Genomic DNA, 22203 nt, shown 5'->3' with positions numbered 1-22203 from the left:
GTGTTTTTAAATATTCTGTGTAATTAAGTAGTGTGGGCTGTGTATCTGAAGTCTATTGTTCTTTTTCTTTACAAAGCAAAATCATTCACTGTTTGAAAAGTAGAATTAAATATACCATATTTATGTATGGTATATAAATATATCACACCATAGAATTAAATATACTATATGGTATATGGTAAATACGGTATATTTAATCCCCTATCTTCTTTCAAATGAAATCACTGATCAGCAAAGGACTGTCTCTAATCACACAAAATGATCCTGATTCAACTGAATTGCACAGAATTAGTAATATTTCTACTTTCTCAAATACATATTCTGTAAGTCTGGTCTTTTACATTAAGTATGACATTCCTTGTTAAAACTACGGGCTATTAGAAAAAAGTGAACTGAAATAACTAAATGAGCACATGCATGCAAAGACAGTCCATGGTAATATCTAAGCAGTTGTTTGAGGCTTGCAAAAATGTGACTGCTTTAATAATTTGGAAAGAGGTGTTTTGTATATGTACTCCTGCATGTTTTGATGTGGTGTTTTTGAAAGCATGTCGACAGTTATTTTGGCTGAGTTCCTGTTTTGCTGATTACTAATAAAAGTGCTTGCATTGATCACTAGGGAAAAGAGTGAATTTTCTTTTTTTAAAATATCTATATATAATTTTTATACATGTTTATAAAGCACAATACATGTGTTTTAGGAAAGATAACTTGTTTTTCAAGCTCAGCTATTGCACTGCCTAATTATCAAATGTATCATCACTTTAGCCATTGTCTATCCATTGCAGGATGAAGGCCTCTTCCTCATGTTTCCAACCAATATGGTTCTAAGCCAGGGGTCCTCAATCTTGGCAACTTTAAGCTGGCTGAGGAATTCTGGGAGTTGAAGTCCACAAGTCTTAAAGTTGCCAAGGTTGAGGACCCCTGTTCTAAGCTTTCTTTTGCCAATTGGGCCTGCAATACTTGCTGATGTCGCCGATCCATGTTGTTTTAGGTCTCTTTTGCGGATGCTTTTTATCAAGTGGGACCCATTCTATGATTGTTTTGGTCCACCTGCCATCAGATTTTCTTCCTATGTGACCATCCCATTTCCATTTCAATTCTTTTACTCTCTTGATGATATTGTGTAGTTTTGTTAGGTCTTTCTATCTTGTCTTGTAATGCTGAGACGTATCTTTCCATGGCTTTTTGCGCCTCTCGTAGCATTTGTATCAATTGTGAGGTTAGTGTCCATGTTTCACCGACATATGTTAGAGTAGGTAGCACACATTGATCAAAAACATTTCTGGCATAGGGGAAGGTTGTTCTTGAAAATTATGCTTAGCTTGCTGAATGCCTGCCAACCACATTTAATACGCCGTTTAATTTCCTTTATTGTATCAACTTCCACTGAGATCTGTTGGCCAAGGTATATGTAATTGTCTACTGCACCTAGCTCTTCTCCAGATATATATTTTTCTTTTCTTTGTTGAATTTATTAAACATAATCTGGCTCTTTTTCAGGCTTATTTTTATTTATTTATTAAATATATATTTTAAGGCAAATTTATTTTGTGTTAGCATCCAGTTCCCTGTGCTTGACATGACATATTAGCAAATATATATGCTGGAACCTGTTTGAGTATAAAAACTTGTTTAACTTCTATAATGAAGGCCATAGAGAAAATTTATTGGTTAATGTGAAATATCTTTGTTTGAAATGAAGTAGTGAGAATCTTTCAGCAACAAGGTATTGGGCAAATAGAAGACGCTCTTGATTGGGCAATCTTCTACTATAACAGGGGTCCCCAACCCCCGGTCCATGGACCAGTACCGGGCCGCGGCATGCCAGCAACCAGTCCGCATAAACAAGCAAAGCCCCATCTGCGGGATGCAGGCAGCACACAAAACCACGGACCCCCCAGTCTGTGGAAAAAACCCTTTCCAGGTAACCGATCCCTGGTCCCAAAAGGTTGGGGACCTCTGTGCTATAAGATGTTTGTTTGTTGTCCATTGTTTTGCATCGTTTGTTTGCTCAGACCAGAAACTCCAATAATAAAATGAAATATTTTGAAATTATTTGGAAAGATTCTCTTAAGCATCAGGCCAAGGGAATAATTAAAATAGAATAAGATAACCTTTATCATCATTTTTTACTGTGGGCACAATGGCACATATCAAAAATGAAATTTAGTTGCCTGCTCTCAAAGTGAAACACATACATGACACAGACCTAAACATACTATGAACAACATATGTATAGACCCACACCCATACATATACGTAGCAAATAAATATTAAATACTGTCCATCTTGAATATATAATGGAAGGAAAAAAGCTTGAGAGTTGCCAAAAAAGGAATGTTTCTGTCATTAAAAAAATACATTTCAGAGGGCATTTTAATATTTATCCAATATTTATATACTATCTATCCAATATCTGCAAAATACCAATATTTTAAACCTGATAAAGACTTTCCATTAGAAGAGGAAGTTACATTTGCTTATTTCATACTTGCCTTGCAGTTCATTGTACTTTACTATTTTCATGACAGGCTGCAGAGCCGTTTAGAACTAAATGAAAATAGCTTTCGGATTAGAGGACAGAAGAAGAAATAGACAAAAATAGCTTTCTCTCCATTTATGCCAGTGGGAATAGTCTTTCTCCAGACATAGTCTTTATTGCTATTTCTTGTTTTCTGCACAAAGAAATAAATACTTAGTTATCTTTAACTAAAGCTCCAGAATAACATTGTTTGGACTGGATCTGATTCAGTTTGCCTTCCTTATTATATAGTCTGTTTTCTTTTTTGAATATTAGACTCGATCAATGCCTCATTTTTAAATATGCATGAATGGAATATGTGTTTATGTGTGTATGTATGTGTGTAATTAGCATGTATTTTCTATTGTCCTTTCTATATATGTCTGTATAGCATATGTGTATTGATGATGTAGTTTTCTCTACTTTGAAATACACCTGTTTCCATTGGTAGTTTTCTATACGCAATAAGCGATATCAATTGTAAGTAGCATAATTACAACTAATAGTGGGGAACATCAGTGATTAAAATGAAATTTTCAATACGGTTCATTAAAAAAAGCTCATTCACATTATGGTGTTCAAGCAAGAAAAATATCCATGGGCAGCACTTTTTTCTCCTTGGGTTATTATTTTAAATAGATATTTGTTGTCTGATATATCTTCAGAAGGGATGCTAGTCCATTTGTGTTTTTGTTTTAGCAGCACTTTCCTTACTTTCTGTGCCTTTGTCTCTAACTTGGATAAAATTCTAATCTCTTTATGCTGATTACTTCAAATGAGCTCTTACAATGTCTTTTTCATTTTCACTTGATGAAAACATGCTGTGTAGTACTTGCAAGTAACAACTGGCTAAAAGTTTAAACAGAAAAAGAACATAAGATTCTGTGGTAGGTAAAAGATAAACATTCTCATGTTTATACTTTTCTAATACTCTGTTTAGAAGTTTGCAATTTTTAATCTCTCCCTCCCTTTTACTACCCTTGCTCTAAGCTGTTCTTTTGGAAAAACAATCAGTCCTGTTTGGAGGGTGGCTTTGATCTCTGTTTTCTTATTTATTTTAAGAAGCTAGAAGTCTGGCAATTTGTTGTGTTTTTGACTTTGCCAGATCATGCCCCCTCAACACATATTCTCCGCAGATGGCTTGGAAAGGGGAAAAAAAGACACAGCAAAATGCCTGAAGTTTCACGTTTCACCAAGTTCCCAAGATACATTTTTTTATATATAAATGTCAGTGTGCTTGCTGTTGTGCTTGCAGGTGCTCAGTGAGGCAAGTGGCCTTTCACTCAGCATAATTAGTTTGTTTTTATTTCCTCAGATGTTTATCATATTTGTCTTAACTTCTTTGTTTGGTTTTGTTTTGCTTTCATAGAGTGCTCTTGAAGGAAAACTGAGCAAGTTGTGGAGACACCTGCTTGCCATGAGGCAAAATTTGAGTTTTTTGCTTGCCCCAGGACAAGCGTCCACTGAAGTAGCTCTTCAGATTCTACCAACTGTTGTTTATGCTCACCTGATAAATCAAGTAGTTCAGTGTCATCAGTCTGTGGAGGAATGTTGCAATGATTTGCTCACTTTGACACTTCTAATACCTTCAGCTCCTTGGGTGAGTGTAAGATATGATATATTGAAAAGTGGCACTTTTTAAGTACTACTCCAAATACTGCTGGAATAATCAAAAGTCTTTTGGAATCAGGTTTTAGTCTTATTATATTCTCCAATGTTATTTGACCTGAGACAAAAGGTGTCATTTTCTCAGAGACAGAGAGAAAATGTAACATAAATTACTTATTTGTATTATCATTAGCTAAAATGCTATTTGTCATAGGTACTTAGTATGATTTAGTAATCATGGTTTGGTAATGTTTGTGTAACATGACATCATTGCAAATTATGATGCATGCAATGTCATTTGCCCCCCTTGGGCCCCCTTGAACCCCTTCATAGTCTTTTTTGTCTTCTTTTCCTTTTCTCAAATGTAGCATTCCATACCAAATTTCTTTTTAAGCATGAACTAGAATTTCAGAGTTTGCTACTCAGGCTCCTCTCTTATGTTATATGAGCAATCTAGAAGTAATGGCACAATAGTTTCTTTCCATATTAGAGCTGCTCTGAAACACTGGGCAGCACTGGAGCATGCAGAACCTCTGTTGTAACTTCTGCAGTTATTCCATTCTTGCAGGGAGGAACGGTGTTAGATTCTGACTCCATGAAATGGAGGATTTGATATCAAGGACAAAAGTGTTCTTTAAAAGAACTTTAAAAATGGGCTCACCTTTAGAGATGTAGTCCTTTTTAAGGACTTTGAAAGTGGAAAGATAATTAGATAATACTTTGAAAAAACCATTACACCTGAAATACTTTGGACAACTACATAAGTAATACACTGAAAAGGCCCTTTGAAAATGATTTCTTTTCTTTTTTCATTTGAGAACAACGTGCCTCAGTAATTTGTCTAAATCTTGTTCTGTGGTCTTTGTTTTGAATTCCGAGGACACAGGTTTTATGTCCTCAATAAATACTTTTTAACTGAACATGTTTCAGTATCTTCAGTATCTTTTAGTTCATTGGAAGCTTGATGGAATAGAAACAAGCATTATTTTCTGAGCAGTGGCATGGTATAAGACATGATCTTTTCTAATGTTATTAAACAGCATTTTAAAGAAAATGAATTAATTTGAATTAATAAAACCCCATTTTTAGAAACAGATTCTCTAACATAGTGCAAGCTTTCCAATGGCGTTGACATTTTTAGATACCAGTTCACTTTGAAACTGTTAAAGCAGATGTTCGACATCTGCTCCTCTAGAAAAAAAATGGACTACTAGTAAAGGAGTAAATTGAGTCTTTCTGCAAGATGCAATTTTAGTGTTTTATCTTAATGTACAAACAATATAAATAAATATCTCAGTGTAGGAAGTAGAGTCTTCCAAAAAAAGATTAGGAAACTTTCAAAATGTTGTGGCAAGGTTCCTTTAGATTCTTATGGCATTGAGATAAATTAGTGCAGTGGTGGCGAACCTATGGCACATGTGTTGTTGCCCCAGCCTCGCCTCCCCCATGACCTTCTCCTCTCCAGCAGCCCACCTGAAGGAGAGTCGCTCCTGAGCGTGGCCCACCCGGAGCAGTGCAGCCAAGGACATGGCAGCCATGCAGCGTAGACAAGACTCTGCCCTCACACCCCATCATGCACAATTGATGCTGCAGGGTGTGAGCAGAGGACGTGACCGCCATAGCGCTGCTGGGCTGCCTGGGTGATCTGCGGCAGGCCCTGGAGGCAGTGAGTGGCCCTGTGGGCAGGTGGGGTGGGGGATGGGGGTGGAGTGGGGGCACGGCAGGGGGTGGACTGGGGGTGGGGCCAGTTTTTGGGCACTCGATCTCTAAAGGTTCGCCATCACTGAATTAGTGTGTCATGAAATAAGTTTTTTTTTCAAGACAGTAGAATTTATATGCGGATTAAAATCTTCAATTAGCCATAGGAAACTTAGATGTATCTCAAATGAATAGCATTCAGGAAAATTATGGTAACTTACTTTGAAATATTCCTAATTATTTTTATTTATCCTTTGAGTTTTTAGTAGGTTCAATGAAAATTTTATAGTTAAACTTTAATTGAAAAATGCTTCTAAAGTAGAATTAAAATGGCACTCTTTCTTATTTCATCATTTTTATTAGATAATTAGGAATCCAAGCCAACTGTTGTTAATTTGGGGGTTCAGCTCTATTGAATATAAAGAGGTTTAATTCTCAAATAATATTAGTTAAGATTGTATTGCACTATTTTCTTTAAGAAAAATAAAATAACGTTTTGTTATAAAAATAATTACAGGTATAAACAGTTACAAGAATTGTAATATTGAAAAGCTTACTATATTCCAGAAGTAATAGTAAATTGACTTTTGTAAGACTAACTCTGTATATTTCTTTCATTTATTACTGACTCCGTTATGTTATTGGTTCTTTCACAAGTTCAAGAGTGACCACCAATATGTACTGTATAGTTAAATATAACAAAATAAAATTCCAAGATTTTCAGAAACATATATTAAAAATCAATTTCCCTCAGTTTTGGGAAAAATAAAGTGAATATGTTTCTTGTTCTAGTCTGAAACAGTTTCCATATATTCTCAATTTATTTCATTGAATATCTTATTTTTGGTCTATTTCTGTAAAGGAAAGACTTAAATTGCACCAAATTTAGGGTGAATTTCTAATACCAGACTTGAAAGTGATCTTGGCTCTTTTTCTTACACAAGAATTGAACACAAATACTTATAATTAAATGATTTTGAAAAGAAGTACAAATAAATGTATTCCATACCTCTTTGTAATAAAAGCTACAAGGTAGATTATTATCCCTATTTGTCTCCATCTCCATAATGAGACCAGTTTTCGGTACCATAGCTTTATTTGGATTCTAAAATGCTATTTTCCTGGGAGAAATATAGAATCTCTTCTGTTTTAAATCACAATACATGTTATGTATTTTCCCCAAGCTGAATACCAAACAGAGAATAACATGCATTTAGAATACTTTAGAAAAATAGCTGTGAGGAGGGAAGGAAGTATTTGAAATATGTCATAGCTACTTGGAGAAGATCCAAATGCCTTCAGACAAAAATGCCCTTTAGATATGAATGTGTAAGAACTTGTTTATCCTGAGGTTCAGGCTAGTAGATCTGAAAACACCATCTCAATGTTCAGAAAAAAAATCAATAGAAGTATCAGTTCTGGGGTGATATGGTGAATGCACAGGTATGGTATAGTATAGGTGGTACCTTGCTCAATAGTAGTAACTGTGAGAGGGATCTCGGAGTCCTAGTGGACAATCACTTAAATATGAGCCAACAGTATGCTGCAGCTGCCAAAAAAGTCAACACAGTGCTAAGCTGCATTAACAAAGGGGTAGAATCAAGATCTTGTGAAGTGTTAATACCACTTTACAATGCCTTGGTAAGGCCACACTTGGAATACTGCATCCAGTTTTGTTCACCACGATGTAAAAAAGATGTTGAGACTCTAGAAAGAGTACAGAGAAGAGCAACAAAGATGATTAGGGGACTGGAAGCTAAAACATATAAGGAACGGTTGCTGGAATTGGGTATGTCTAGTTTAATGAAGAGAAGGATGAGGGGGGACATGATAGCAGTGTTCCGATATCTCAAGGGCTGCCACAAAGAAGAGGGAGTCAAGCTATTCTCCAAAGCACCTGAAGGAGGACAAGAAGCAACGGATGGAAACTAATCAAAAAGAGAAGCAACCTGGAACTAAGGAAAAATTTCCTAACAGTTAGAACAATTAATCAGTGGAACAAGTTGCCTCCAGAAGCTGTAAAGGCTCCAATACTGGAAGTTTTAAAGAAGAGACTGAACAGCCATTTGTCTGAAATGGTATAGGGTTTCCTGCCTGAGCAGGGGGTTGGACTAGAAGACCGCCAAGGTCCCTTCCAACTCTATTATTATTATTATCATTATTATCATCATCATCATTATTATTATTAATCATTATTGAGCCAAGGGGGCGCAGCAGTTAGAGTGCAGTATTGCAGGCCACTTTAGCTGACTGTGTTCAGCAGGTCAGCGGTTCAAATCTCACCGGCTCAAGGTTGATTCAGCCTTCCATCATTCCGGGGTAGGTAAAATGAGGACCCAGATTGTTGGGGGCAATGTAAATATATATATATATATTTGTTTTCTGAGGTTTTCACGGGTATTTGTATATAGGTCTTTGGTTGTTCGGGTTTTCTCCCGCGTAAAATTGGAAGTGTCTTGGCAACGTTTCGACGAAGTCTCATTCGTCATCTTCAGGCTGGTGTTTTTAGCTTCTTGCTTTGAGCAGCAATTGCTGCTCAAAGCAAGAAGCTAAAAACACCAGCCTGAAGATGACGAATGAGACTTCGTCGAAACGTTGCCAAGACACTTCCAATTTTACGCGGGAGAAAACCCGAACAACCAAAGACCTATATACATATATATATATATATATATATATACATACATACATACATACATACATACATACATATATACATTGCTTACTGGTGTACACCGCTTAGAGAGTGCTTGCACTTAAAACGGTATATAAGTCTCATAAATAAATAAATAAATAAAAATCGCACAGTCAGCCAGATGTTCAGACTGAATTTGGCATTTTGTTATCTTCTCCAGTTCTTTCTTGTCTATTTTGCTGTCTCCAGGCACTGCCACGTCCACTATCCAGACTTTTTTGTCTTTCTTATCGACAATTGTTAAGTCTGGGGTGTTGTGTTGCAGGTGCTTGTCTGTTTGAATTCTGAAGTCCCAGAGCAGTTTAATTTTATCATTTTCTATGACTTTCTCTATTTTATGATCCCACCAGTTTTTTCTTACAGGCAAATGATATTTTTTGCAGATTTCCAATGCACCATTGTTGCTACTTTGTCATGCCGCTGCTTGTAGTCAGTCTGTACAATCTTCTTGCAACAGCTTACCATGTGGTCCACTGTTTCTTCAGCTTCTTTGCATAAGTGGCACTTACTGCCTGTTGCTGTCTTCTCAATTTTGACTTTATATGCATTTGTCCTTAAGGCTTGGTTTTGTGCAGCCAGAATTAGTCCCTTGGTCTCTTTCTTCAATTTTCCTGCTCTTAGCCATTGCCAGGTCTTGTTAATAATATAATATAATAATAATAATAATATGGGAGAGACACTCTTTGTCTGACTCCTCTGATGAGACCTCTCCAGTATGGTTGAACCTCTGGCATAGCTCTCATCTTCCTCAGAGTACACAAGCCCCACAACCACGTCAAGGTAGTGCCTCACTGAGGGTTGTTGTTGTTGTTGTTGTTGTTATTATTATTATTATTATTATTATTATTATTATGGATCATCGCATAGTCAGCCAGATATTCAGACTGGATTTGGCATTTTGTCTACCTATCGAGTCCTTACCCAGGACCTGGGATAGGCAGATGTGGATGTTTGATGGTATTACAGATATCGTCGCAGGATGGAAGCAGTTCCTAGTAAGGCCGCCTTTTGCAATTGACTAATAGCAAATTTATCAATGCCAATGGTGTTCAAGTGGTGCTCCAGTTGTTTTGAGATTGCACCCAAGGTGCCTATTACTATTGGTACTACCCTTGCTTGCTTTTGTCACAGTCTTTTTATTTCTATTTGTAGGTCTTTGTATTTTGTTATCTTCTAAAGTTCTTTCTTGTCTATTCTGCTGTTTCCAGGCACTGCCACGTCCACTATCCAGACTTTTTTGTCTTTCTTATCGACAATTGTTAAGTCTGGGGTGTTATGTTGCAGGTGCTTGTCTGTTTGAATTCTGAAGTCCCAGCGCAGTTTAATTTTATCATTTTCTATGACTTTCTCTATTTTATGATCCCACCAGTTTTTTCTTACAGGCAAATGATATTTTTTGCAGATCTTCCAATGCACCATTGTTGCTACTTTGTCATGCCGCTGCTTGTAGTCAGTCTGTGAGATCTTCTTGCAGCAGCTTACCAGGTGGTCCACTGTTTCTTCAGCTTCTTTGCATAAGTGGCACTTACTGCCTGTTGCTGTCTTCTCAATTTTGACTTTATATGCATTTGTCCTTAAGGCTTGGTCTTGTGCAGCCAGAATTAGTCCCTTGGTCTCTTTCTTCAATTTTCCTGCTCTTAGCCATTGACAGGTCTTGTTATTATCTGCTTTCCCAGCTTATTTTTTTAATGTACTGGCCATGTAATTCTTTGTCTTCCCATGCCTCTATTCTGTTCTTCATTTGGTATTTCTTGTGCATTTGGTCTTTCTTTTGCAGTCATCTGGATTCACACATTTCTCCTATTTTTTTTTTATTATTATTATTATTATTATTATTATTATTATTATTATTATTATTATTTTGTATTTGTATTTTTATAATTTATTTCTATTGTGTATGGGTTTTGTATAGTTTTACCTTTTAACATTGTAAGTCATCCAGAATTACCTTCTGGTAAGATGGGCGACCAATAAATTTAGTAAATAATTATAATAAATATAATTTTTACTTCAGATACAAAATTTCTGAAGGTTTCTAGATTGCTATAATAAATATAAACCACCTGCAAAGCACCTGCCTACACAAAATTTCTCTATAAATATGAGTTATGAGTTAAAGAGACATGTATATGTATATAGTTATTTGTAAAACTGCTTTTTGTATACCTGTAATGATTTTGCAGTAATAAACTTTTTAACATATACGTACACACACACATGCACACACATCTATACATTAGAATGTATATAGAATGTATATTTGTATATAGAATGATACAAATAAAAGGAAAATGACACAACTTTGTCATTAGTTTTTCAGGAATAAACATTTGTGGTAGTAGAATTTGTATAGACATAGAGAAATTTTGTCGTGCTGCAATATATTATAAACTTTTATTTTTAGTATTATTTTTATCAATACTAAATATACTAATTTATTTTACAAAATCCTTGTTGAGCCAGGATTTTGAAACCAGTTTTGCTTGAGTTAGCTGATTTGGCAAAAATGTATTAAATAATGATTAAAATAGGTGTAGACCTAATTATCTCTAATTTGACTTTTGAATGTAACAACAATCCTATATGAGCACATAAGCACCTAAATTCTCTAGAGGGTTGTGGACAGTTATTTATTGTGTTAGTAAGCAAGGACATTTAGTGCCTTAGGTTAGTGAGAGATTGGTAAGTGGGTAACTGTGATGAATTATTTAAGAGTCTTTTTATGTTTCCTTCCCGTGGATATGGGAAGAAAAAAGCCTTGATGAAGTCTCATGAATAAACCTACATTCTCTAGAGTATCAGAATCAAAGGCAAAAGGATCAGGAATTGACATTTGATGCTTTCTGGTCCTGAGTTGATGTAGTAATATAACAAGATTCATTGGATTCTCCATTAAATGTACCATTTTAGCTAAATTATATCATAAAATGACTTGATTTGCATCTACTCAGATACACAATCAAGCTTGTATTTATAAAACAGTTACATTGCTGGGGTATTATATGGATCAGATGTTAAATTTTGTTTCTTATGTACACATTTCTTACATGCAAATCAAAGAACAATCAGAAATATAATCTGCATGTAAGGAACAGTTTGCAATACTGTCAATTCTTTTGGAACAGGAAAATAGGACCCCAAATTCTTTCATCTTGTTGTGTTGTACAGACCGAGCCATTTCTCTTTAGTGTTCTTTCCGGTATGCTTTGGGTGCTTTAATCTTTTTTTCATTACTACTAGGGTTAATTATAAGATTGGTTGGAAATTCTTCTGTGGCTGGGAATTAGATCATGTATTTTGTGATAGGAATATAGTGTCTAGCCAAAACCACAGGAGTATTTGTAGTACAGTCTCAGCAGAGCCACTAGACCTGCCATTTAGAAGTGATAGAATTTCATAAATATTTAGAAAGTGTGTATAAATGTCACTATTCTCTTTATATATCTCTGAAACATAATAATAGTTATGAAGACTTAGCTTAAGGTTCAGAAACTCTTGACTATTCTAGATTTTAATTTAATTCATTTTTGTTTCTAAAAGGATTCTGAAAATAATTGCAATAGGGTTTTCAAGGATATTTCAAACTTAAAAGAGTAAGTTATTTTGGGATTCAGTTCAGGAAAGACTATATGTAATATAAACATCATTGTAGAAAGAAAACAGCTGTATTCAGTGGGCATTTTGCATTAGTAGAAAATATTTTTATTCATTGGGTTTTGCAGTCATCTGTATTCACACATGTCTCTTATTTCATTATTTTCCCTTGCCCACCAAAAAGGATGGTGACTTCGTGGAACTAAGCAAGACATTGTGTAGAGAACTACTGTAGATGAAAGAATAATTGTACACCAGTACTTTCAACCAAGGCAAAGCTACACTTGCTACTAAGACATAGATTTCTAACATATTGTCAGTGAATGCTCTTAGGAACTGCAATCTCAGTACAGTGAATGGAAATTGAGTGTGGCATTAAATATCAATAGAGCCCTTCAGCTGCAATTTTGCTTCCTATAATAGAGAGAATTGTTTTCTGAGAGCCAGAAAGTAATATTTTATATGCAATCTTTAAAACAGTATTTCAGTTTCAAGAGTATTGTATAAATGTTGCATAAAATATTTTTATTAATAACCCTACACTTTAAAGTTATTGGTTATGATGTGAATGTGTTGTAAGCAGCCCAGAGTTATTGTGTAATAATAAATTTTACAAATAATAATAATGACTATAATAATTTTCTTTTGTTATTAACAATTTTATTTTGGTCTCCAGAAAATGCCTATTTTATCCAAATATACTAAATTATAGGCCAATTATCTAAGGTCATGTTGAAACTTTTAAACAGGTTAGATAAAGTAGGTAATCAACTATTACAGGCAATAAGCACCAACATCAAAAGGAATCCATCATAAACAAGATTGAAATTAAGGTTTTCCTTAATACATGAATATGAATCTGGCCAATTCCTGAATGTTTAAAAAAAATGGATGAATCTTAAATTCATTGATTGACACTTAAGTTTGCATAAGTCTAATTGAAGATTGTGCATTTATTTAATAATTAGGCATGTTCACCAAAACCAGGATTCATGATACTGTTAAAATTGAAATTTGACTAATTGCATGGAACATTTTATGATATAAAAATTGTCATAAAGAATTTTATGACATAATACAACATAAAACATCTAACATCATAAAACTTAAAAAAAATAAAATATTTCCAATGGTCAACTCCTAATGTTTGACTGTGTTGTATGGTTCAACATGAGCTACTTTTAAGGAAGAGAATTTCTGAATACCTCCCTGATGTTTTAAGAACATTTATTTGTCTGTTTGTATCCTGCCTTCATTATTTTTACAGATAACACAAGGCAGCAAACATATCCAACACATATTCCTTCTCCAATTTTCTTGGTTGTTGTTCGACAACAGCCCTGTGAGGTGGGTTGGGCAAGAGATTGCCTCACCCAAAATCACCCAGCTGGCTTTCATGGCTAAGTTGGGACTTGAACTCAGGTCTCCTACCTGTACCTTAACCTCTAGACCAGGGGTGTCAAACTCTCAATACGTCACGTGGCATGTTGCGACGTATTGCAACTTTTTTTCTATTGCTGGCAATGGCTTGGGCACAGTTTCAGTATGACGCATCTGGCTCGTGGGCTGGCAGTTTGACACCCCTGGTCTAGACCAAATTGACTCTTGTTAATTTTTTGTTTTAATTTATTTATTTACTTCTTATTTTTAGTTGTATTGTAAAAGATGTAGAGATAGCAAAAATATGCAAAAGCTGTTAAAAGATAAGAGATAATAACAAAATCTTAACCCTGAGAAACAACTCTTGCTGCAAATGTTAAATTTAAGAGAAACGAAAATAAAGTAAACAATAAAACATTATAGAAAACAACAATATTGAGTTATAGTTGGGAAGGATAATTAGGCTATTGAATGAAGTCCTCTGTTCAGTGCTCTTTTAGGTTGGATTTAATTGAAGTTCCCTCCCCCTGGTGACTCATATGGAGCTGGGATCAACTACAATTCAAAGATCATTTCCACATCTTCCATCCTTTTCTTTTTACAAAAAGAAGTAGTTTGTCTCTCAAATTCCAAATTGTTATTTTCAGGCCACTACTCTTATGTATACATTATCTTGATTTTTGTTTTTCTCTTGTAGATACTTAACCATCTCACTGGCTTTTATATCATCTCTAATTTGATAAGTATCTAAGTCATTGATAAAAATATAGAAAATTACCAGGACCAAAACCTGTGACATTCCTTTTCAGTAACCCACTCCACTATTAATCAGCATTCTTTAAATACTTTCTAAACTACTATGGACCCACCTAATAACATGTGTTACCCAGTTCATAATTGATCTACTACTTAGAATAATAAAGGGCTTTGCCAAAACAAAATATATTATATGCACAGCATTCCTATGATCTACTGAGGAACCTATCCTAACAAAACTGAAATTAGATTAGTGTAAAATTACACAAATCCTTTTAGATTTTTAGCAAACATTGCATTTTTTCAAGATGTTTGAAGATTAGTTCTTTGTTGTTTCTGAATTCTTCTCTCCCCCCCCCCCTTTTTTTTTTTCATAAACAGGGATATTTGCCCTCCTCTAGACATCTGGTAGTAAACCATTTCCCAAGAGTATTCAGAAATAATGAAGAGAGGTTCAGCCATGCTTACAAAGAAGTTTCTTCAGTACTCTAGGTTGTAATTCATTTGGTTCTGAAATTTGTAATTACTGAAAGTCAGTAGGTGTTTTCTAACTGTGTCTCTTTCAAGTTCAAGCTGTCATCCTTTTTCAGCCAGTAGCATCTGCAGGAACTTGCCAGTTTCATCAGAATGATGAAAGCAAAGTCACACTGCAAGGTCAGCTTGGGTGAACGTGCAAGGTCACAACACATACAGTACAGAGAAGGAGTGGGACCTGCATGGTGATGCTGTGCTATCATCCTGATTCCCTCCTCCCAACTTACCCATATACGGCTGTGTGCAATTTACTTTTCATAATTGCCCAGGTCAATGCATTCACGCTTGCTAAGAGTTGAATGGCTTTGCCTTTTCTTTGCCTTTGGGTAATTTTCTGTTATTTTTATTCAGTAGCTATATACGGTTCCTTTTTTCTCCTTATTTTGAATGTAGAAGTAAGAGATTTTTTTGTCATCTGTCATTAACTTTAGCTTGTTTTGAATGTCTCTACAATTATGTGTTATCTGCGTGTATGATATCTTGTTAATCTCTACTCTTTCTTGTTGCATATATATCCATATTGATTTACAGATCCTTACAAAGGTCCTTGTGCAGATTTATTGGCTTTTGCATTTCTTTCATCTCAGGAATTATTTTATACTGTACTTTTAATTCCCCCTTTATTAGGAAATTCCACCCTTTTGAGCTTTTCCTTTCTCAGATTCTTATACCATAAAGTAGAACTTGCCATCACTAAGTGTATTAAAATTTGTTTTCTTGAATTTTTTTAAATCTTTGTCCTTTTTAATCTAATTTATATAAATTGGGTATGTAAGCCAGTTAAAATTGGTTTCAGTTGGACCTGCATATAACTGCTGTAATTAAATCAGTATGTATTTTATACTTGTCTTTAATTTTTTTGTAATCAATCATTACATGATCACTTTTCCAACTTGTTAGGAACCATTCAGTTGATTCCCTGTTGTATTCTTTATGGCATAAGGTTGTCCTATCCAGTTAAAAATGCCAAAGAAAATTATATGGAAGACCATTTTGAGTAAAAAAAAAATTCTATGGTTTCTGCTTTATTAAATTAAACTAGAGTCCTCATTAGAAAGATGCACACGATTAGATTGTGTAACGATAGAGAATTGGAAATAAAGATAAATCATCAAATTCGAATAACTATGAATATAAAATCCAGAGTTGTTAGAAGAAGCAGATACCTAAGGCTTAAAATATGGAAATAAAAGAAAGTTGATGAATCTACTGAATACAGGATATTACATGGCTTTTTTATAATGTGAATGCTGTTTTCTTTAGTCTGTAGATGGCAGTAATTTGCTACAATAATGATACATTAAGGCTTTCAGATTTAACGAGTGATTTTAATGCCTTGATAAAACATATACATTAAAATGTGTTCATAGGAACCACTGTAATTAGAGCCCAATATAATTCAGTAGATTGACTTGAATACAGGAAGCCTAGGTTTTTGTTCATATATTGTATTTTTGGCAGCAAGTAGCAGGCTGTTATTTATCAAGTCCCCAAGCTTTATCTTTTAAAAATAATGCTAATACTGACTTTTTAAAATATTACTTTGTAAAATATTACAAAGAGCTCTGAATGTTAAAGCTTGGTTTATGGGAGAAGGTAGAGAACTGAGTCTCCTAACTCCTTTAACACTGTTGTAGTATGGTGAATTCTTAGTGTTGATTCACAGAAATCTTTTTTCATGTTTTATTTATTGTGTTGAAGAGAAACATTTATATTTATATTGATTTATAAAATTATATAATATTTATATATATTATAGAAGCTACTTTATTTTTATTTTAAATTATATTACCAAACTGTAGTTATTTGTGCCATATATACTCGCTAATAAACCCTACTACAGATAAGCTGACTCTCGGGTTTTTAAACAAAATACCATGAAAAATACCACTCCTTATATAGTACAATATTATCATATAACTTGTGCATAAACTGAATTTAATTCTTGACTTGCCCATGAGTATATATGGAATTTCTTGAGGTTACTAGCATTCCTGCACTCCCATGATCAGAATCTGGGCACCTGGAAACCTGCTTCTTATTACAGAATCCATTTCTTGAGTTAGCAGCATCCCAGAAATGGCCTGGTAAAGGACTTGGTGTTGCTGTGAGAAGCTAGGCTAACTATATTGCATGAATGTGTGGTGCGGTGTGAGGGAGGTAAGTAGTGAGAGGTAGAGTGTGTCAACCTGGAGGGAAGCAAGGAGCATGAGGGAAGTAAAGGAGGAGAAAGAAAAAGCATAAACACTGAGATAGAGTCAGGTAAGGTAAATATCATAGGGATCTGATGGTGGGCTGCACTTGGGTTCTCACTTTTTGAGAATGCTCATGACATCCAGCCCTCAGTATTCACCCTTTTTACTAGGTTACCAGATCCTCAGTGTCTGTCCTTGCATTAAAACTAAAACCTAGATAGGCCCAAATTGGGGAGTTCCCCTCTCACAAATGTGCCTGCCAGATTTCATGGTTGGCGTTATCCTAAGCCCAGAGCTGAGGGAGTTAGGTGGCTATTGTCACTTATGAGGCTTTAAGAATTTTTAAAATTTTGTGCTAGATAACTGAATGTAAGACATTTTGGTTGAAGTTGGGATCTAAGAAACAGTTGGGATTGGTCCTGTTGTACTACCTGACCTGCTGCCCAGTATTATCTCTGCCCTTCCTCCTAGATTCCATTGCCTGCCTGGCTCTGATGACCCCAAAGTTGTTAGTCTTCAGGAATTTCAACTTGCTGCCAGACAGAGTCTGGGAAAGTCAGGACTTCACAACCACCATGGAGCTAAAAGACTGATTGTACTAGTGGGAGGGCTTTAGGCCTGTTGTTTTTGTCTCAGAATAGTTGCAGTGTGATCTGGTAGCCGAGGATTTTATCATCTGTAGGTTGCCATGGTCTGATTGTCTTTTGGCTTCTGTTATGCAGGGAGATAGGGCCTATTCGATTGATCATCCCATGCAACTTATGGACCCTGCTGGGTTCCAGAAGGATCTTAAGATTATCCTTGAGAAACTTCATCACAGTCTGGAATGGGCAGATGGTAAAAGCCTCAGACTGCATGGTTACTATTGGACCTTTCCCTGTGTGCTCATTGTGATCTAGGGCAACACCCTGGTTTTCCAAGGAGTTCCAGGTGATGAAGCAATTGAAGAAATGCCTGGAGTGCTCTTGGAGGAAGTTGAAAAGCAAATCTACAATAATTGAACCAGGAACTTCTGTTCAAGATTATATTGTGGCAATAAGGGCAGTGAAATGTTATTTCTCCTTTGTAATTTTCCAAATGTTTTTCAGGATGTTTTAGAAAATTCTTTGAGCCAGGAGTTCACTTTGGAGAATGTGCTTTCAATACTTCCAGCATTTCCCAAGGGTACCCCTCAGCAACGGGCTAAAAGAGCAGTAGATGCCTTAGTAAAGGCTCAGAATTATTCCAGGCAAATGTCCATGCAGCAGGTGAGTGGATGTGAATTTAATGCAACTTAGCTTTTTATACTCAAATTTTGTTGTACTTTGCAATCATTGGGCATATTTTTCTTACAACAGTTAGCCCTCAACTTAAGACCAGTCATATAGCAATCCTGTAGCCACATGACTTGCAAACTACATTTGTTTGCCAGAAACTGGCATTTATTTTTGATTTTCAGCAAAAAATGGCCACTGTAGACAATTGATTCATTTAAAGGTTGCTGCAAAAGTTGTAAAATTGGGTGCAAAAATGGCAATCTACTTAACAACTGGCCTGACCAAAAACGGTTATAAGTCGAGGACTACCTGTAAGCTAATGCATGAAGATATTCCATTTCTTTAATGAAATATTTATGGCTTCCTCACTATTCTAAGGACTGCCTGGTGGGCTGCAAACCATAATGTATGTAAGATAAAACAACATGCAATAAAATATATAATAATTCATACAATAAAACAACAGTGATCATAACACAAGGATGGACAATAACCAAATGTTATGATGAGGCTCTGATTGTTAATATCTAAATGCATTAGTAAGTTAGGTCTTCCCCAGTACCAAAAAGCCAGTAGTATTCAAATGGTACTGTGCATTGTGGTCTCCCATAACGCACCTTTCTCAATTATAGAGGTGCTGCGGAGAGCCCTTCCCCCACAGAATTTCATGTATCAGCAAATGCGTATTGGGAGAGATGCTTTTTCAGTAATCAAGAAACAATTTAAGTGGAGTCTGGATATTGTGTGTGAAAGACAGTAACATGTAACAATGCTCAGTCAATTAAATCTTCAACTTCGGCAACAACAGTTAGGTCAAGGACTTTCAATTCAGATATGGTTTTAGTTCCCTTTTTTCTTTTAGAAGAGAACCATAATCCATTGCTGCAGCACATGCTATGAACAACATGAAGTCCCAAAGTCAGTTCTGATATCCTTAATGGAAAGAATCTTGGGAAGGACTGAGAAGAAAGATTGGAAAAAGCCTCAAATGTGCCAGTAATGTTAGAAAAACCATTGCCTGTTTTGTAATAACATAGATAAAATAAAGTAGAAGGTTCAGTCTCGTGATTCAGCAGCTCTTTTGTATCCTTAAAAGGTAACTTGGAATAACAGAAATGCGATGCTGCTGCTTTAAATATACACAGTTGGATATGTTTACATGAAATCATGCTATAATTTTAGCTACACAATTTTAGCTATCTAGGCGCTTCTAGTTCATTATTACCTATTGCTGTAACAGCTTTAAATAACTTTTAATATTAAATTGTTTATTTGAAGCTGAGACACAAAAATTAAATTTGGACTTACGTATTACGTAGCCCCTGAAGTACTTTAGAATTAAAATAATAACAAGGTCTTTAATTACCCATTAACTGATAAAAATTGAGACTTAATCTGTTTAATTGATAGCTAACTGGATTAAAAATATATATGGACAAAAGTTGATAGCTGTTTAGCACTGTTCTAAATATATTTATGTGAGAAGTTAGAAAGTACTAATAAGTTAGGGAAAGCATTGCAGAGCAGGACTTTTTCAGTTTTTTTCCCATTGACTTTACTTTCAGTTATTAGAGGTGTCATTTTCTTCTGTGTAATTGAGTACAGGTAGTCTTCAATTTACAACAGTTCATTTAATGACGGTTCAAAGTTAACAATGGTACTGAAAAAAGTAACTTATGACCATTTTTCACACTTTTAACTGTTGCAGCATCCCCAGGGTCACATGATTTACATTTGGATTCTTGACAAATGGTTCATATTTAAGATGGTTGCAGTGTTCCGGGGGTCACGTGATAATATTTTGTGACCTTTTGGCAAGCAAAGTCAATGGGGAAGCCAGATTCACTTAACAACTGTGTTACTAAATTTAACAACTGCAGTGATTCATTTAATAAAAGTCATAAAACAGGGCAAAACTCACTTAACAAATTTCTCAGTAACATAAATTCTGGGCTCAATTGTGGTCATAAGTCGAGGACTACCTGTATCTTATGTGTGTATGTATGTTTCTGCATATATAATTTGGAGGACAAATTTACATACTTTCTCCCTAACATTCTGTTAGGTTAGAACCAATTTAAAAAATTAAAATACTGCAGTATTCTCATCATACTTTGATTTGTTTGTTTATTTTTGATATGAAACTTTAGCATGCAAGGTACAGACTAACTCTGGCAAGAAATACATCATCAGGATGGTATCTTTGGGATCTAGTTTACCAGAGTTTTCTAATAGAAAAAACAATCTGCTCTTCATTTTCAATTGTTTTGTCTTGGAACCATTTTATCTTTTGTCTGGGAAAGTACATTAGATCACTAAAATAATCTGATTGCTAGCTCAGTAAGATGGCCAATATCCCTGAAGTCAAAATTGTCTCAGATCCATTTCATAATATTTATTTTTTCCATAGACTATTGGATTCTCCCTGCAGGCAAGGAAAAGAATGTTTAATGACTTTCTGCAAAGAACGTCTTCATTTTTCTCTTCTGTGATACCTTGGATGTTATAGCATAATGTATTAGTAGCAAGTTGTATTCAAATTTAAACCTAAATTCCCAGTCTGTTTATATTATTCCGCTGCCTACACTTAATTCTGTCTCAAGGATTTCATGAATCTTGTGTAGTGAAAAATATTTTCAACACAAATGGAATAAAGATCAGTGTACCCAAAAAAATTATCACCCAATAAATTGTACTTTAGAAAGTATAATTTATTTTGTTGTAACACTCAACTCTCTCTCTAGCTATACAAACTGAAGCAAAAAAGGAAAAGATTGCTCCTTAGAATACAAATGAATCTTGCCATATAAGTCTTTTCTTATGACCTTGTAAACTAAAGCAATCTATTAAAAATGTAATTTAAAATGTTTTAGGGAAACATTGCTTTTAATGCTTTTTAAAGCAGCTTGACAAATATTCAAAATACCTTCTAGATTATTTTTTGTATATTGTTTGGGCAATATTAAAGCATCATGTTTATGGATTAGAGGTGTTGGGTAAAAGCAAATCCTACCAGCTAGCACTTTGGAAGTTTGGTTAGTAACTATACACTACACCTACTGTATACCACTACTTCAACAACATTAATAGGACTAGGCCAGTGATGGCGAACCTTTTAGAGACTGAGTGCCCAAACTGCAACCCAAAACCCATTTATGCATTGTCGAGTACCAGGTGGGTGTGACCCATTGGGTGGTCGTGGCTAATTGGGTGGGCGTGGCTGTGGTGGTAACGGCAGACAGAGTGGGACTAAAAAGTTCAATCAATCAATTCCAACTTTGCAAGATCTTTTTTTTTCCGTGAGAAGTTGAAATTTACTGATTGAACCTTGGGGTTTTTTTGCACACGGCGGCGGAGGCCTAAAGCGAAAAGGTTTTATAAAACCCAGTTGAAGGCCTAGGACTGGGCCGACGGTGTGCGTGCCCACAGAGAGGGCTCTGAGTGCCGCCTCTGGCACCCATGCCATAGGTTCGCCACCACTGGACTAGGCTGTCTAATTTCCTGATTTGATCTTCCTGATTTTTAGAAACAAATTTAAAATGACATGGTGATTATATCTTCACTTTCTCAAGAATGGTATATTTCAGGATTTATTTCTTCAATTGACAGAAAGAGCACAAACAATTGTCCATTGCTTAATATACAATATAGTTTTCTTCATATGTAGATATAATTTTTTTTAAAAAAAGAGCAATTACAGCAACATTTTAATCAGTTAAGTTAAGGATTTGGGTCTGTAGTGTAACAATAAATAACTGAGTTAGAAAGGGGTTTTTTGATGTGTGTGTGTGTGTGTGTGTGTGTATGCTTTTAAGGTCATCTTATTTTGAGATATCTCAAATCTGGATATTGGAAAGTTGATATTGTTGACATTTAAAATGGTGTTTTAGTTATATTTAGGATGCTAAATATAACTTTGGTTACAATTGTAAAAGTGTTCCACAATGTCATAACACTTAATTA

The 22203-nt window shown here is 35.1% G+C and overlaps 1 protein-coding gene across 3 annotated transcripts in view; it reads left to right on the top strand.

The window, feature by feature from the left end:
• LOC120306709 overlaps positions 1-22203 on the top strand; it is a 42964-nt gene that overhangs the window by 17432 nt on the left and 3329 nt on the right. For all 3 annotated transcript variants that reach the window (XM_039340399.1, XM_039340398.1, XM_039340397.1), the window contains 2 exons: positions 3894-4124; positions 18073-18231. In XM_039340399.1, the coding sequence (XP_039196333.1) occupies positions 3894-4124; positions 18073-18231 (390 nt within the window). The remainder of the gene's footprint in view (positions 1-3893; positions 4125-18072; positions 18232-22203) is intronic.

This window comes from Crotalus tigris, unplaced genomic scaffold, assembly GCF_016545835.1.
Source record: "Crotalus tigris isolate CLP2741 ecotype Arizona unplaced genomic scaffold, ASM1654583v1 scf7180000017744.3724543626:3957646, whole genome shotgun sequence".
Lineage (NCBI taxonomy): Eukaryota > Metazoa > Chordata > Lepidosauria > Squamata > Viperidae > Crotalus > Crotalus tigris.
The sequence above is the reverse complement of the archived record's forward strand: the minus strand, read 5'-3'. Positions and strand labels throughout refer to the sequence as shown.